The sequence below is a fragment of the Plectropomus leopardus genome, chromosome 12 (assembly GCF_008729295.1).
Source record: "Plectropomus leopardus isolate mb chromosome 12, YSFRI_Pleo_2.0, whole genome shotgun sequence".
NCBI lineage: Eukaryota > Metazoa > Chordata > Actinopteri > Perciformes > Serranidae > Plectropomus > Plectropomus leopardus.
In genome coordinates, this window is record NC_056474.1 from 10,869,173 (window position 1) to 10,886,100 (window position 16,928).

Genomic DNA, 16,928 nt, shown 5'->3' on the forward strand with positions numbered 1-16,928 from the left:
GTTTGTTGATTCACTGAATTATATCACATCACACTGATTGTTGTTTCTAATACTTGAGATTAGTGTAAATACTGTCTCCTTTTACAAATCAAAGCTGGGCATTATTAATCATATTTTAGTGCGTAATTTGTTATATATTCACAAAACAGGCATGTAGAACATAAAGAGCACATTTACGCAAACATTTGTACAAACTACAGACTCATGGTGAAGTTTGATCAAAATTTGATACTGTCTAAATAGAATTTGAAAATTTTAATCTAGTCTTCATAAAAGGTTGTATTTTTGCAGTTTTTTTTTCGCCCTGACTGCCTTTACCTGTATATACATGTTCATGTCACTGTGTCTATACCCTACAATTAATGCAGTCAAGCAAGATTTATGGACACAATGTTATGCATTTGCCACATACAGTACATACTGTACGCTTTACCATGACGGTGTAGACAATTGGATGACTCGTCCATTAGTCAACTGAAAATTAATCCGCTGGTATTCTGACAGTCAATACTTTCAGTCATTCATCAAGTGAACATACCTAAGGCTTGCTGGCTACACTTCTTCCTGTCTTCCTATATATCATTTTGTAAAATACGCACAGACTCTTACTCAGACTCAGCATGCAAAACAATTCTCAACATTTTAGACCTGGATTTCAGTAGTCATGTTGAATAAATAACAAAATCACCTTTCTACTACCTTAAAATACTGCCAAAATCAGGACCAACTGAAACTTGTATACGATTTTATCACTCCCAGACTGGACTACTGCAATTTACAGGTCCGTCTAAGACAGCAATCAGACCGTTCAGCTTATTCAGAATGCAGCTGTCAGCATTGTAACAAGGACCAGAGAGACTCAGCTTATAACCGCAGTTCTCAGATCACTAGATCGACCACCAGTTTCAGCTTGTCTGTTATACACTGAACGGTTTAGGTCCAAGATATTTGTCAAATCTCCTGACCCTAGAAGAACCTTGCCGACCTCTTAGGTCAGCAGGTTTTGGATAACTGGTAATTCGCAGGGTAACAGATAAACTAGCTGCCTATTACCTAGCAGGATATACCATTAATATATATTTATATATCTTTATAAATTAAAATATTGGGACATATAACTTCATATAATTGTTTCTCATATATATATTGAACCGTATGTGTGCAAACATTTAGCAAAAATATTTGAAGCTACTCATATAAGATGATATATGTGCATACTGAATGTGTATAAGTGTTATGAGAGAAAAGTGCATAATGGATTTTTGTTATTGTTTTAGAAATTATACATTGGCATGAGCATATAAACCAAATATGAATGAATGAATATTCTAGATTCCATTATACATTTTCCACATGTATGTCAAACTTAAAGGGTTAACATCTGGGGACACATTTGTTTTGCACATATAAAATGTGATGTATGTACACATACATGCATTTTAAATCCATTATTAAAAAAGCTTCACAATAAAGAGTCAATCATTTAATATAAAAATATGAATAATAATTCATTGGAACAATATAAACCATTTTCACTAGTTGTGTAGTCATTTTTAGAATTACCTTTAAAATTTTGGTGTAATCTCAGGTTATTTACATCCATTTTGTATATAACCTAGAACTTTAATCAGAAAGTGGTTGTGTTTTTGTTTTTAACAGTACTGTTTACCTGTTGATGCATCAATACTACTGATAATAATATTATCATTATTTAATAATATGACGTTCTCTCTTCTTTCATCATCTAATCTTGGATTAAAGCTTCGTTCTGCTGATCTTACTTTTTTATTTTCATTGCCATCTTATTTCTTTTTTTTCAGTTCTGACAGCTGGACCAAAAAAAGTTTCATGCACACACATGTATTTGTTGACTCTGCATGAGTTCTCATGCTTTTAATACAGCATTTATCAGTCCAACATCTGAGCAGAGATCAGTTAATCAGTGAGAGCTTTACAGTCACGTTAGCAGAGCGGAACGTACTGTTCATGAGAACAGGTAAGACACCCGCACAGGAAGTGTGTGACCCCATTGTGAACAGGTGAGTGGGCAGCTGTCATCATCAGACAGGTAGCCGGGTTAAGGAGTGGCCCCGGCTGCTGGCGTCACAGCTCGTAAGTGAATAATACCTGCAGGTATTTCCGCTCATGCCTTGGCCCACTCACAACAAGGCGTGGGAGGTGGGAGGAGCAAACCTACTCACTGCAGGAATTGTGGAGGAGTTTAACCCCTGGTGAGTGTCACACAGGAAACTGATAAGAGGAATTTTACCAGACGTGTTCATGCTCTAAATTCCGGGTTTTTCCACTCGTATCCAGCCTTTGCTGTCACTGTGGAAGTTGGATAAATGAAAATCTCTGCAGAGAACTTTAAGATTGTCATCAGCTGTTCTTGGTTATGATTTAGGGACTTTTTATTGAGTTAGAAAATTGATTGATTTAAAATGCAGACCAAATGTTGTGACTGCTTAAAGTATTTTACACAAACAAAAGAGGATTTAAAGATCCTTGCTGAGAAGAGAAATCATTCTTTGAAAGAGTAGAAGTGTTTGGTGGGGGCTCTACTCTATCTTGTGATTTCAGGAATAGAATACAACAGGGAAGGAGAGGTGCTAAAGCCAGAGATGCTCTCAAACCACCATGTGTTTTCAATCTCAGTCCTTTGGCTCCCTACACGCTTTGCTCCCAAATGCTCCAGAAAATAATCCTACTGTGTTTTTTCCCCGGTTTGCTGGAAATGACCTAACTACTGCCAGGAAGAGGAATGTGAAGCATTCCCTGGAGCTGTTCGTGACGTCAGAGCGCTGAGGAGGCCCCTGCGCTTCCGCCAGCCTGGATATTCCAGAGTACACTCAACCTAAACTCCCAACAGCTGGAGTCAACTGCTGCTTCGCTCCAACTCCAAAACAATCCCAAAAACACACACTCACCCCCCTCCTAGCCTCTCCACCCTGCCCTCACATCTGGGCCTTTGCTGCTTGCTATTGTGAGATGAGAACAGTACATTTTTATACGGGAAACTTTGCTATTTTTTAACCTGGACACTATTTTCCCAAGCTTTTTTGTCTAACTGACTGATGGAAACGACAAGTTTTGACACTGGGTTCAGTATTTAGAGAGAGCGCAGCAGCCATTAGCCACATCACAGGCTGCAATGCAGCCACTCAGGGCATTTACGCACAGTCAATTTACATCAAATACAAGTGCGTGTTTTTGTCACTAAGCGGGTTTCTATTACAGATTTGCACAAAACTTAAGCGTTATTTTCAAAACGTCCATAAAACACAATTGCAAGTTGACTGCGTTTCCATTAAGTGACATTATGCTACTTATTGTCTCATGATAACATTTCAAGAAGCATGGCGATGGATGTTCAAAACATGAGCAGTTTCATTTCTATTGTAGCCACCATACTAGCTCTCATTATTTCCAATCCAAGGCGACATAAGTGTGTTATATGAGCGATAATGTAAAGGCAAGCCCCTTATAAATGGGAGCGGCCACGTATGAGGGATTTCTGGGAAGTGATAGTCCACAGTTTCACAGAGGAATTGTGGATTCAAAACTTCCAGATGATCCAATCAACTTTTGAAGAGTTAAGTGATGCAATAAGTATATATTTAATGTATATCAGGGCATCCAGTGGCTCAGTGGATAGGGCAGGTGCCCCATGGATGAAGGCAATGTCCTTGCCGCAGCAGCTGTGGGTTCGACTTCAGCTCACAGCCCTTTGCTGCCTGTCATCCACCTATCAGTATGCCTTGTCAGCATTATTTTAGGGGATCATGTTAATCTTTTTCCTGCACAGAGTGAGTCAGTCTTGTATTGTGCAACTTTGGCCTTTCTGTGTAGTTTTTGATGGCTTGCCAAGTCACGATGACGTCAAAAATCAAAAACAGAGAAGTGCAAGAGAACAGTTCATTAATCGGCGTAATAATGCATCATCGCACCCATCATCGGTAGTATTAAGCCCATAAAGTTGAAACGTAAAACGTATCTATTCTTAATATGGCTCAAATAAGTAATCAATTTTTATAACTAATTAATCAGTTCCAGCATTTCAATTGTGATACTGAATATTTTTGATTATTAGTTTAACAAAAATGTCATTGTGGGCTTTACAGAATTGTAATGTGCTTTCCTACATTTTATATATCTCACAGTTAATCAGGAATATAAATCAGCAGATTAATTAAAACTTCTAATAATTAAGTGCCATACTAATTATTTAACAGCTTGCAATACATCTTATTGCAGAAGAACCCCTGAAGTGATAATTCATCTTTATTTATTAATCCACCAGTCAAAATTCTCTGCAGCTGGCGCTTAACGGCCGTCACTTTTAGAGCCTGTTAACTGCCCCGCAGCATCAAATATCCAAATCAAACTGCATGCAAACTACAGCAGAATGGGATTTTCATTTAAATACCCCCTCCAGACACATTTTAAAACATGCGAAAAACACTCAGATTTGACTAAAGATTTGTGTGATAAGGATTTTCCTCCAAAAAAGAGACAAACATCTACTCCTTTTCATTCACTGAAAACTCCATCTGTGCAGAAATGCAATAATGTTCATTTTGTGTGTGTCCACAGGAAGTTTCAAGTTTCCTCATCACTCTTGTGTAAGTTGCATAATGGACCCAGTATTGGCTCCAAACTCGCTGTGATGTCATAAAGTCCGGCTCATATGTTCATGTGTTAATCTCAGATTTAAAGTGAGCACATAGAAACGTTTCCACCTACAGCAGATTAACCCCGTGAACCTGAGCAAACTGGCTGTAATTTGTTCAAAAGCATGGCAAGAAGGCTATGAGAAACTTAAAAAAGGGCAAAAAATAGCAATAAATTAGTAAAAAGTTACAAGAAAATTACCAAGTAAGCACACAAAAAAGAAAAACAAAAAAAGTAAAAAAACAAAGACAACAAAAAAAAAAAATACCTTAAGGAAGTGCTTAAAAAAGGAGGGAAATCCTTCTGTCAGTTTACTTCTGTAACATAATTTTAAATATATGTGAATATATGTGATATATATAACTATAGTTTTCTGGACATTGTTTTTGATAATATCTCATAATTTCATTTTCTTTTCACCTTTTACAATTTGTGTGCGGGACTTTTCTTTCAAAGATGCTCAATGTATTTTTCCCCATGTATTTAAAAGAAATGAGATTTTCTCACGGTTTAAACACTTATGAAAGGCGTCTAAACGCAACATAAGAAAAACTATGTCTATCCAGGTGTTAAAGGGTTTAAGCAAAAACAAAAACTGATGTCTATCCAGGTGTTAAAGGGTTTAAGCAAAAACAATCTTCTCATGACAAACTCTGCACAGTGAAGTAACAAAAAGGAAAACACAGAGTGGCTTTAAAGGGCGACATGTACGGCATCATCTCACCATGGCGGGTATATGTGGATGATATCTTTGGGTGTAGGAACCAGCTGGGCTGCCGTCTCTCTGTTGAACAGCACCAGCACACGAGCATTTTCCTCACAGCGAGGGTGAGTGTGTTGGTGGCCCTCTCCGGGAGGCTGGTGGTGCTCACAGTGCGCCAGTTGCATGCTGCACTCCTCCTGAACCTCCAGCACCTCCAGCACCAGCACGCCAGGCCTGTCCACTGGAGAGCAGAGCAACAACAACACAGATGTTGAGTGTGTGTTTCAGTGTGTGTGTGTACTCGTGCTCTCACGGACCCCTGCTCTCTGTGGGACTCATTATGTGTTATGAGAGTAATTCACTTTTAGCATCAGAACAATTCGCACTGCATAACTGTAAAGCTGTTACTGACTCAGGCTGAGTTGGATATGAAACGCAGTGAATCCCACTGGGTGAGTGTGCAAATGTTTGGAATTTCACCACAGCGCTGACTGTGCTTTTGGCCTGAGCAATGAAGTCGACAGAGATAATTAAGAAGAGCAAATCGAGACAATGCCCCGAAGCTATAAATCAAACTGAGATAAGAGAGCAACTTGGCTGCATGCAAATGTTGTGTGTAAACTTGATTGCGTTGAGTTTTGAAAATTGCAGCATTAGAGCTCACAGTGAACGCAGATCTGTTCGTGTGTACGTTCACAATCCCTGAAAGTAGCCAGAGGGGAGAATTTATTACCATATGAGTACATCAAATCAAAGGGATCGCTAGAGAGTGATTAAGTTTTAACATGCATTTGTCCAAACATGAATCCCAAGTGCTTCATTTGTGCTCTGTGTGTCCCAGATTACAAAATTATCAGAATAACCACAGGCAGCGGGCCAAAACTGAGCCTGTCTTTGAGATCCTCCTCTTGGCCTACTATGATCTGATAAGTTGTCGTCAGGGCGTTATGTCAGGAAACAATTCAAGGCCTGTGTGCGAGTGCACTGACATCACACACCAAAATTACAGCAACAAAGATAAACAGGTGTCCTGTAACAGCATGATCCAGCCAGTGTTGTTATTGTGAAGCATGTAACAGGGAGTGGGACAAATTAAATAGAAACAAACTCTGCTGTAAAGGTTTAATTATGCACTTTGCACGGCATCTGACTTGTAACGGTTTGAAAACTCTAGATAAAAAGAATCAGGCGTCAATGCAGAAAAACACTAATGACTGGACTTAAAAATGAGTTAAAGTCGACTTTTCACCTAAGGACTAAAGCAAGGACACATGCACAACGCTGGAATGAACAGACAGGCTACAAGAGAAAAGAAGTGTTGTTCAGTAAGCTGGTCAGAGGTTAATGTACCAAAAGTTTTTAATTGAATACAGTGGCATCACCATTTATTCCTTGTGTATTTTTTAACCGAAAAACGAATAAATAAAAAGTAAAACAAAAAAAGAAATGAGGTCAAGTCAATATAAAACTCTGCGCTTTAACCCTCCATTTAACTCTTAAACATCATACTAATCAAACCATCTACTGACCACAAACTTGGATCAGGTGGGTGTTTACTCTTTCCACAATCAACTGTCACCTTTAAGCCTCTGCTGGTGTCCTATTACGAGGAGATACTTAACAACCAGAGAGCACAAGTGGTTTGGTACACCACGGAAAGGAAAAAAAGAACTAGGCAAGCAGTATGTAGGTGACAGGAAACTGAGTTCACAGTTCAGAGCCACAGTGATCAAACTACAGCCGGCACGTCCTCGGCATCGCTTCTCCATATGATCACGTAAAGAAAAGAATCCCGCCTGCCTGCAGACGGCCTTCATCCCACTCACAAATCAAAGTTCATCATTAAACATGAGCGGTGATTCAGAGATCAATGCGTGCAGCATCCTGTGGAGAATACAGTTTGTCTGTGAGGATCACCTGCTGTTGTTGAGGAGTCAGAGATGGACTGGTGCCTCCAGAAGCTCACAGCTGACCTCTGTCTGCACTGCAGTCGATTCAGCCTCTCAGCAAGACCTCCGCTATGCAAAAGACAAACACAGAGGTACAGCGGATGACTTGATAAACTAACGCAGCTTGAACAAAAGCAGGTGTAAAATTGTTTTTTTCAAAAACAGAGATTTCTGATGTAACACACAAGCTGTCGAAGACTGCAGATAGCCATCTGTCAGATTTGGTGGGCTTGGAGGTGGCAATGACATTTAGCACCCACATCATGACACCAGGTGTCCCTTTCATCATCAGTTCTGCTGTGGAAACATTGCCGCCAAAGTTTGACTCTGGCAGCAAGCGCAATGCCTCTGTACCTGTGTATGCTCTATTATGAGGCAATACACTATGACACATACATAATAATGTGCAGTAGAGATGCAGCAATCGAGATATAAAAAGATATACTATGCAGGATTTTTCTTAAAAAACAATATAAAATGATGTAAATGACCAACTGGAGGTGTGTGGCGATGTTTATTTCTGCAGGGACTCTGCCCTCGGCCTGTTTTTTCCTATTTTGCCATGTCCCAAATATTTATGGGCGTGCAGTTGTGGCACTCAGGTGAGGTTGGAGCCTAATAAAACATTAGCGACCAGGTGCCTGACTGTAACAGTTGGGCCATACTGCCTGCATGAGCTGCTCGGCGCATTGCGGAAGTTGTTGTGTTTTTTTTTCCAACACCCATGTTAACAGGTTAGAGCAGTCACACTACCCACGTGAGCAGCGCTACTCAGGCGAGGCTGCTGCTCAGCTGCGGCACATCTAGAGAATAGGAATCTTGCCTATTTTTACCATGCAACGCTCACAGTTTTCAGCAAAAATATACATTAAAAATGGTCATTTGAGTTCAACTAAAACATAAGAAACTTGCGTTCTTTGACTTGTAGAAATGCTCATGCAGGCAGTGTGGCCCGGCCACATGACGAATCCAAGAGGGGGCTGAAATAATTGTGAACACAGTGTCGAAAAAAAAACCCCCACAAGTATATCACAGCGAAACACCAAGCAGACAAAGCTCGTTCCAAAATGAGAATTAATGTGGGGTTGGCTTTCTTTTGCTGGTGAGCACTTAAGGACAGGAAGTTGCAGGCAGTTATTTGTAAGCTTGCACAAGTATCGGTTTTTCCATTAAAACAAATGTTATATTCCTACAATAGTACAGTAGCTTGCTGTGTCGATACCATCAGTGTAGGGGGGGACAGACAAAGTCTGAATGTTATTTTTACTAGAGATGTGTACAATTAGTTGAATAATTGATTAAACATTGCTAATCTCGCTCATAAGCACCAGAAATACAACTCAATAAAGTTAATTTAAAAATGATTGTGCCATTTTTATGTGATAGCGTTGATCAAATGGAAATTCTTATTTGTAAACTTTTATTTAATGAGGTGTTGTCATGATTTATAGGAAAATGTGCAATAATAATAATGCATGGTGCAAAGTGCCAAACATTTCAGCTGCATCAAAAACATGATTTGGTTATTGAAAAATGGGATTCACAATTTCAAATGGATTTTACAATATATGCAATATTTTTTCTGATGATTAAACTTAAAGATACATTTGTGCTCAATTTTGATTGTTTTTAAATGTTTTCTTAGTTTAGACTAGTTGACTAGTCTAAGTTTAAACGTATATTTGAATGTCAGTGAAGTTAGTCATTATAAACAACCTTAGTGTTTACAAACAGTTACCAACAATTCCTGCAGAGTATACCTTTATTCTCATTATAAAATTCTGTGTTTATGCGTTCAGTTACATTCATTCCCTCATTGTGGGCTGCTGACTCAGTTTTTGGCGCCACAACAATCCCTGGCCTCATGTTACCTCACATTAAAATGATCCACACACAGTTGTATGCAGATTTTAAGTTAAGTGGAAAAAGGGAACATTCATACTGGATCTGGAATCGGCATCAGCAGTTACTCTAAGTTGAGATATCAGAATCAGTATCTTGGGAAAAAAAGGCAAAATTCCCAAATGTGACTTTAAACAAACCACATGCAAACCTTTGAAATTTCCTTTTCTTTTTGGCGGAGTCTTCAGGGGTCTTGGACTCCCTCTTGTGCTGCGGTTTCTGAGGCGTCTGCAGCATCGCCTGAGCAGATCTGACCCAGTCACTGACTGACCTTTTGCTGCCCTCACCAGTTTGGAGAGGAGAGCTCTCAGAGTCTGGTCTGCTCGGAGTCATTGTGCTGTCAATATTCTCACCATCAGAAGCATAGCCTGAGATCTCCAGCTCCGGCATCTGGGGATAAAGTGATAACTATTAATTAACTTTAAAAAAAATATTTATTTGACCCAATTTTGAAACAAGTCAGTTGAATTAATTTTAAAGTTTTAAATCAGAGATAAAATAACAATATATATCAGGGAGATATTTGATATTAAAAAAGGCCTCAGCCTTCAGTAAATTAATTCTGAGTCATTAGGTTAAATAAAATGAATAAACTCAATCACACACTGGGTGGATATGGTACACTGATACACCGACTGATTAATTCACCAGATACGTTAAGAAAACAATCTTTTTTTGCTGCATCACTGCTCACTGCACCTGAGGGAATCAGCACTCATGGAAAAATCCACAAGAAACCCGAGTTCCTGTCATGTGCAGACAAGACCAGCATACCAGGCTCCGTCAGCCAACGTGCTCTCTTATTTGAATCAACTTGACCCTGCTAGGCGGAGTGCCAGCAGACGTCACACTCTAACCAGCTACAGAGAGAAAGGAACACTATGTTCCTGGCCCCGGCTCAAAAATGTTTTCACCCGGCACTGAAAGCATTGTAAGTACACAGCTCTGTGCAGCCTTGTCCACTTAAATGTTTCCCTCAACAAACAGTAGTAAAAAGATGTTTATAGTCCTGCTCTGGTGACACGGCTCTAATCTAGTGAGGAGCCCTGATGTGGTGGAGGTTGTTGACCCAGTGAGCGGCTGAAGTTTGCCGGACCGGGACACGCTTGATTGGGGAAGTGGCCTTCCTCGTTGGCCTTGAGATGCAAAGTCACCCTCACAGCTCCGCCTATCCACATTCATCGCTAGTGCAACAACACAGAAATCTGGCAGACATATACGTCAAGTGAGTCAGACGTACATTTATCTGGAATACTAAACTTTGACTTGGACTGGGATCCCTCTGTATCCTGTTAGATCCGGTTTGATTTAAAATTGGCAGCATTTGAGCAAGCTTTCAAGGCCACAAAGAAATTCAAACTAGGCTGTTCCATTTTCCTGCTCCAATTTAATCAAAATCTACCGTATTGTGGTGCTGTAACAAAATGCCACAAATCCAAATGCTATTCCGATTACTGAATCTGCACTTGACTTATGGGCAATCAAACTGTCAAAAACACAACATGCATACATTTCAGTACAAGCATATTTCAAAAAACTAGGACCCTTAAGAGTCTGTCTTTCTAGTAGGCCTCTGACCACAAACCTCCTGCTGGGTGATCTTAGATCTTGTTTGACCCCAGAGAGCTGATAGCAGCAACTAAAACTGTGACAAGAGGAAGTAGCTGGGTCTGTGGGGGTGATGTCAATCTGTCTACAGGCTTCCTCTTGACATACAGCCTGCAAAAACTCAGAGCTTAATCACAAGATATTGGTTACTTAAATGCAGAGCTGTAACTATCGATTAGTTGTCAGTTATTAAATTAATCGCCAGTTTATCTGATAATTGGTTTGAGTACATTTTTAATAATAACAATAATAATAAAATAATAATAAATAATAATAATAATAATATAAATAAGTCAAAACTCTCTGATTCCAGCCTCTTAAATGTGATCATGTTCTGGTTTCTTTACTTTTCTATGACAGTTAACTGAATATCTTTGGGTTGTGGACAAAACAAGGCATTTGAGTACGTCATTTTGACTAAACGACTACTTGATAATCGAAATATCTGGCAATTAAATGTCTTTCAATTGACTTATCGTTGCAGCTCTATTAGTGAGCAATGTATTTTAAGGCATTGTGCTGATTTCAGTGTTGTCATGATACTGGAATTTCAAACTTCCATACAATAACTAAAAAAAAAGTCAATATCTGATACCACAGGGACATTTTGACATTAAGGGGAAACACTTGATTATGGATATAATAAGGCCATAACAAGACAACAATGACTTTTCCTTTCTTAGTTAGTTTGCAGAGAACAGCACAATGACTTCAATAAAAAATAGTAATAATTCAAACTTTAAATTAAGGAAAAGAATAATCTTGTGGTGGTGCACACATTCAAAAACCCGAGACGGACACAAAATGCAATTAAGTGTAAGTACAAAACAAAACTGTGCCACAAAAGCCTGAATGCAACCAGAGTGAATGAGATGAGTGACAAGAAGACAGAGTGAGTGACTGAGAAGAGGAAGGTTTCTGGCGCCACTGCAGTGAGGTGTGTGTGTGTGTGTGTGTGTGTGTGTGTGTCTGTCTGTCTGTCTGTCTGTCAACTCACTGTCGGAGAGAGGAGAGAGCAAGAAAGTAGTCTCAATAGTGCTGATATTGAGGAAAATTTGGTATTAAAGCTGTTTCGAATAGTCAGGATCAGTATGTCAATAAATCAATATGTTATGGATGACTCAATAGAATAGTGTAAGAACATTAATAAACCGCTATCCCCACAACCGCACCACCCCAGTAATTTGACCACATCTAGCTGATCAGTTACATGTTGTCAATATGAGCTACTACGAAACGCCGTGTGCGGTCTTGAACCTGAGCACAACACCTTCAACCACTCCTTGTACATTCTGTCAGTGCCAGCCCGGCCTTTAACAAACACCACTGCTGAATGACTTTCGAGAAGGAACAGTCAATCTAAGTCTGCACAGCACACAGGAGGGCCGACAAAAGATCGACTACTATGATAACAAATATATTTGTCTAATGAAACAGCATGAGAAGTGTGTTCAGTAAACCGCAGTGTGAGCATCATATGACGTGGCTTTTCAGCGATTACTATTATCTATTAATCTGCTGATACATTTTTTGATTAATATTCAGAGAGCAGTGCAAAAAATGCCCATCACAGTTTCTGAGGGCAAGCTTACGTCAATGTACGACTTGTTTCGTCTTATAAACAACCCCCACTTTAGAGAGATTGAAACCATAAAATTTATGCATTTCTGCTTGAAAACTGACTTATTAGACAATAAAAGCCAAATAATTTTCTGTTAAAGCAACTTTTGTCTTCATTTAAGTTGTAAAGTTTCTTCTTCAGGCACTCCCAACAGTTTTAATATCTGCTTTGGATCAATGAAAAATTGGCAGCTTCCTACACACTCTGTCAGCACTTTAAAGCTAACTCAGCTTGTGAACTTTGACAGTTTGGATTATAACCTGAACCTACAGAGAGCATGGTGCTGGTTTGAGCCTGTCAGGGCCTTTCAGGACATGAGGGCATGACTGCAATGCTCCACCTAGTGGCCTAAACGTACAACCAAAACAAAATACATTAAAATAACTAAAACAACACTGATATGAAGTCTCAAAATAAAACACGATGACACAAGTATACTTTTACTTTAACCTGGAACATGTGCAATCACGCCATGTAAGACAACACTGATGGTAAAGCTCATCAAGTTTAATATACGCAGTGCACAGAATTTGATCTGTCTCACTGGACTCTAGGAAAAGTACTGACATTTATGGCACTACTTCTAGGATAACTGCATGCACTGGCAGTCATCTAAACACTTTTAATTAGAAACATACACCAGACTCCTTAAGTCATGTGGAGTTTCAGTGGCTGTGTGGCACCATCTAGTGTTCATTAAAACACATAACACAGTTGAGAAAATGAGTTTTAAGTTACATATACTATACTGTCAGAAACACAAAAACAACAAACAAAACAGTATATTTGACTCACATTTGTAGGTTTAAGAGTCAGATCTTCTGGTTTTTCTTCAGCAGACTCTGACTCACAGTCAGAGATCTGTTGCCCACTGTCCTTTTCAACTTCTTCCTCACATTCACCCACATCACTGTCTGTGTCAATAACAGGAAGGTCATCTAAAGACAGAAATTAAATAATGAATGAAAATAATAGGTTTAAGTTTGAAAAATTATCTTAAGTAAACATTAACTTACTAAATTCCTTTATGGCTTTCAACCACATCTCACAGCCTGCTATTAAGTGGAGATTGCTAAACTGATAGGTGTAGTTTGGTAGAGAGAAAATAGTTCCCAGATGAAAGCGCTCACAACGAGGTCTGCAGATTATCTTGAGTGACCAAGTCATAATTTCTGTAAAGAAACATTGCCGTTGAGTTTATCAAATGTATTTTTGGTGCTCTGAGAACCACAAGTCGAAAGCAATGTAGTTCAATAATATTGGCGAGAAAACAGATATATTTTTGGCCAATATCTCCAACACTCAACAACTCTCACCAAAACAATCTAGTTTGATAAATAGCACAACAGACAAGAGGAGAAATATGTACATTTGATTTTGGGGAAAACTGTTCCCTTTAATGCATACAAAAATGAAGTGTACAAACAACAGGTTGTGGGGATTATGTGCAGCACTATTTCTTGCTCAGGTGCAGTTGCCTGAATCTCTACTTTTTGCCTGTGGCAACTACACTACCTAAAGTTACTGCTCCCAGCCAAGTCTTATATACGAAGTGTAATATGAGACCTAAAACAAAAATCAGCTCTTGAAAACCTGAACTGCACCGTTAGAACAACCTGTCATGTCTCAGCAATGACTTAGCAAGTCTCAACTGACTTTCTTTACCTCTATCAGTGCTGAGCATGCGCAGCGCTCTGGCGTACGACTGAACGGGAGCTGTGGGTCTCCCTGGTCTCTGGGGACGTTGTTGCTGCTGAGCCGCGACTCTGGCGAGATGCTGCTCCTGTATCTCATCATCAGACTGTTCACTGTCGCTGGAGCTCCACGCAATGTGCACTGGGTCCTCATTACAGTGAACAGCGCTGCTCTGCACTAGGCAAACAAAAGAGAACGAAAAGGTGAGCTGTCGGCTATGTTTCAAAACTTTTAACCAGTTGCTGCACTCCCCTTATGGGCACCCAAATCAAGCACTCAAACAATGTATATTACGTGTCCCCTACTCTGCCCTTTTCACAATCTAAATTAATGACAGAATATTTCAGGGCTGGGTGATCTGTATTTTCATGATACTGGAAATTCTAATTTCCAAACAATACCTTGACATACCCAGATATTTGACATCATTTTCAATATTGTTGGGGAAATGTGGCATACTATGTAATTATTTTATTAAAAGATAAATATGACAAGGCTATAACATAACAACCATGACTTTTATTTTCTTTGTTAATAGCAGAGAACAGCAGACTGACTGTAGTAAACATTAACTATAAGAGAGAGCAAGAAGAAGCAGCTGGTACTGGTTTATCAATACTGTGGAAAATGAGTATTAAAACACTTTTAAAGTATTTATCGATATGTACTGCTTAATCAGTATCTTTGAAAGAACTAGTGGGTATTGTTTGAAATTAAATGCATTCCCTTCCTTCTGTGCTTTTTCTTGCAAAAACATTTTTCTTTTCACGAAAGAAAAAAAGCAGATATTAATAGTACAACCCCAATTCCAAAAAAGTTCAGACGCTGTGTTAAACATGAATAAAAATGCAATATTTTGCGGATCTTTATGGGCCTAAGTTTAACTGAATACAGTACATAGACAAAATATTTAATGTTCGAACAGATTTTATTGATCTTTGAAAATATAAACTCATTCTGAATTTGATGCCTGCAACACAAAACAAAATTTAGGTCTGATGCTTAGCACTAGTTGAAATTGACTGTTCAGTCCAAACAAACATTTAAATAAATGCAGTTTTATGAAGAGTGTCATCATTTTAATTCAATACTTAGTTAATTAAAATGACAACATTGTGGATCATGAGTGACTCTCCTGAGAAAGACCACAATATGTTACCAGTGATGGAGAAATACCAATAAACTGCATGCAAATAAATCTAATAAGACAAAACAATGAATTACCAAAAGCAGGAGACTGAGCCAACTTTCTGATGTCAGACAGTTTCCTCCCTGATGACTTGAGCTTCTGCAACAAAAATAAGCAGCATCAAAAATGTTAGAGCTGCAGGAGTATTTGCGTGAGCTGTTATCTGGTTATTAATCATTTCATTATGTATCTGATCGTTATCAACCTTCATCACAGGAGTGTCCAGAAAACTGTCCCCACATGTCTCCCAGCTCTTTGCGACGGACACAGAAGAAAGTGATGATGGCTCTCTCCTCACCTTTTGTAAACCATTTTCAACATCATCGGGAAAGAAAACACATTTTATATCTTTGTAGGAGCTTTTACGCTACGAGAATTGGAAAAAAAAGAGAAGAAAAAAAGTCAGGTCAAAAATGTTTCTCATCACTGAATAAAGCAACCGGTTTGATAGCTGTTCATTAACGTTAACCCCGATTCTCATCGTGGTGGCATCAATAACGTATATCAATAAATTACAAACAGTTGTGTATATTGTGATAATAAAGTAAATATCACATCAAAGCAGTTAACACGTGAGTGACAGGTAAACTCCACTCAGCTGTGGGCGGGCAGAGGCTAATAACTTGCTGAAGCTAACTAGCATGTAGCTTAAAGTTAGCGTAAACTTGCTAGCTTTTTAGCTCGCGAGCAGGTTTCTTACCTTTCCGGAGGACATGGCGACAAAATAGAATAAGTTTCAGCTACAGCTGCAGTTTATGTATGTGCACACACAACACTGTCGACTCTAATCCTTTTTATTAACCCATCGTTGTGCATTAGCGGTTTGCCGGTGGGTGCTAACTCAGTAGTTTGTACAGTAACTAGCACCGTAGCTGCAGCTGTTGCTCAACTTTCTTCTTCTCCTTCTGTTGAGTTTATCGGCTGTTAGTGTCCATAAAGTCGCATTACCGCCACCTGCTGAATTCAACCTAACTCACCACAAACTAAAGATAAGCAACAATACTAATAATAATAATAACAATAATCACAATACCCTTTCCTATCCGGCTCCCTCTCTACCGTAACTGAACTACTTTTTGGACAAATGTACTCCTCGTGTCCTGACTGACCCGTCCATCGTAGCCGCACACCAGAGCTCGTCCCACCAACACTCTCACGTGAATCTATCTGTCTTTAGGCCCTGACAGTGTCCGTCTCCCTCACTCTCTGTGGACAGGTAGCCTCCCATGCCACATGGTGGCCCTAACACGGACACACTCTGTGTCAGTCCTCGGATGTTTTATAGTGAAGTCGGTTCAGTCACACAGTCTCCGCCACTGTTACTCAACCTGAAGCAGAGGGGTGTGTTTGATTTCCCAACAACGTGGACCGGAGGCAGCCTGCGTGTGTGTGTGTGTATGTGCGTGTCTCTTTCAACGTGAATAATAAACTACTTTTACGCAAGCACAAGTTTGAAGTGTTTGTACTTTATTTGAACATTTTTCATTTTGTGGTATTTTGTACTTTACATTCAGAGGCAAATATTGTACTTTTATTCTTGCCACATTTATTTAAAATCAGGGGACTGTACTCTATTATCAGAGGTGTAGG

The 16,928-nt window shown here is 39.2% G+C and overlaps 1 protein-coding gene across 1 annotated transcript in view; it reads right to left on the bottom strand.

Annotated features, from left to right (window-relative positions):
• The window catches only part of spidr (scaffold protein involved in DNA repair), a 42,786-nt gene extending 26,163 nt beyond the window's left edge, over window positions 1–16,623 (bottom strand). Inside the window, exons 1-8 of the mRNA XM_042497238.1 lie at window positions 16,039–16,623; window positions 15,544–15,705; window positions 15,374–15,437; window positions 14,120–14,326; window positions 13,250–13,392; window positions 9,377–9,615; window positions 7,292–7,392; window positions 5,396–5,615 (exon numbers count right to left, since the gene is read on the bottom strand). Of these exons, the coding sequence (XP_042353172.1) occupies window positions 5,396–5,615; window positions 7,292–7,392; window positions 9,377–9,615; window positions 13,250–13,392; window positions 14,120–14,326; window positions 15,374–15,437; window positions 15,544–15,705; window positions 16,039–16,053 (1,151 nt within the window). The 5' untranslated portion in view covers window positions 16,054–16,623. The remainder of the gene's footprint in view (window positions 1–5,395; window positions 5,616–7,291; window positions 7,393–9,376; window positions 9,616–13,249; window positions 13,393–14,119; window positions 14,327–15,373; window positions 15,438–15,543; window positions 15,706–16,038) is intronic.
• Window positions 16,624–16,928: the final 305 nt, after the last annotated feature.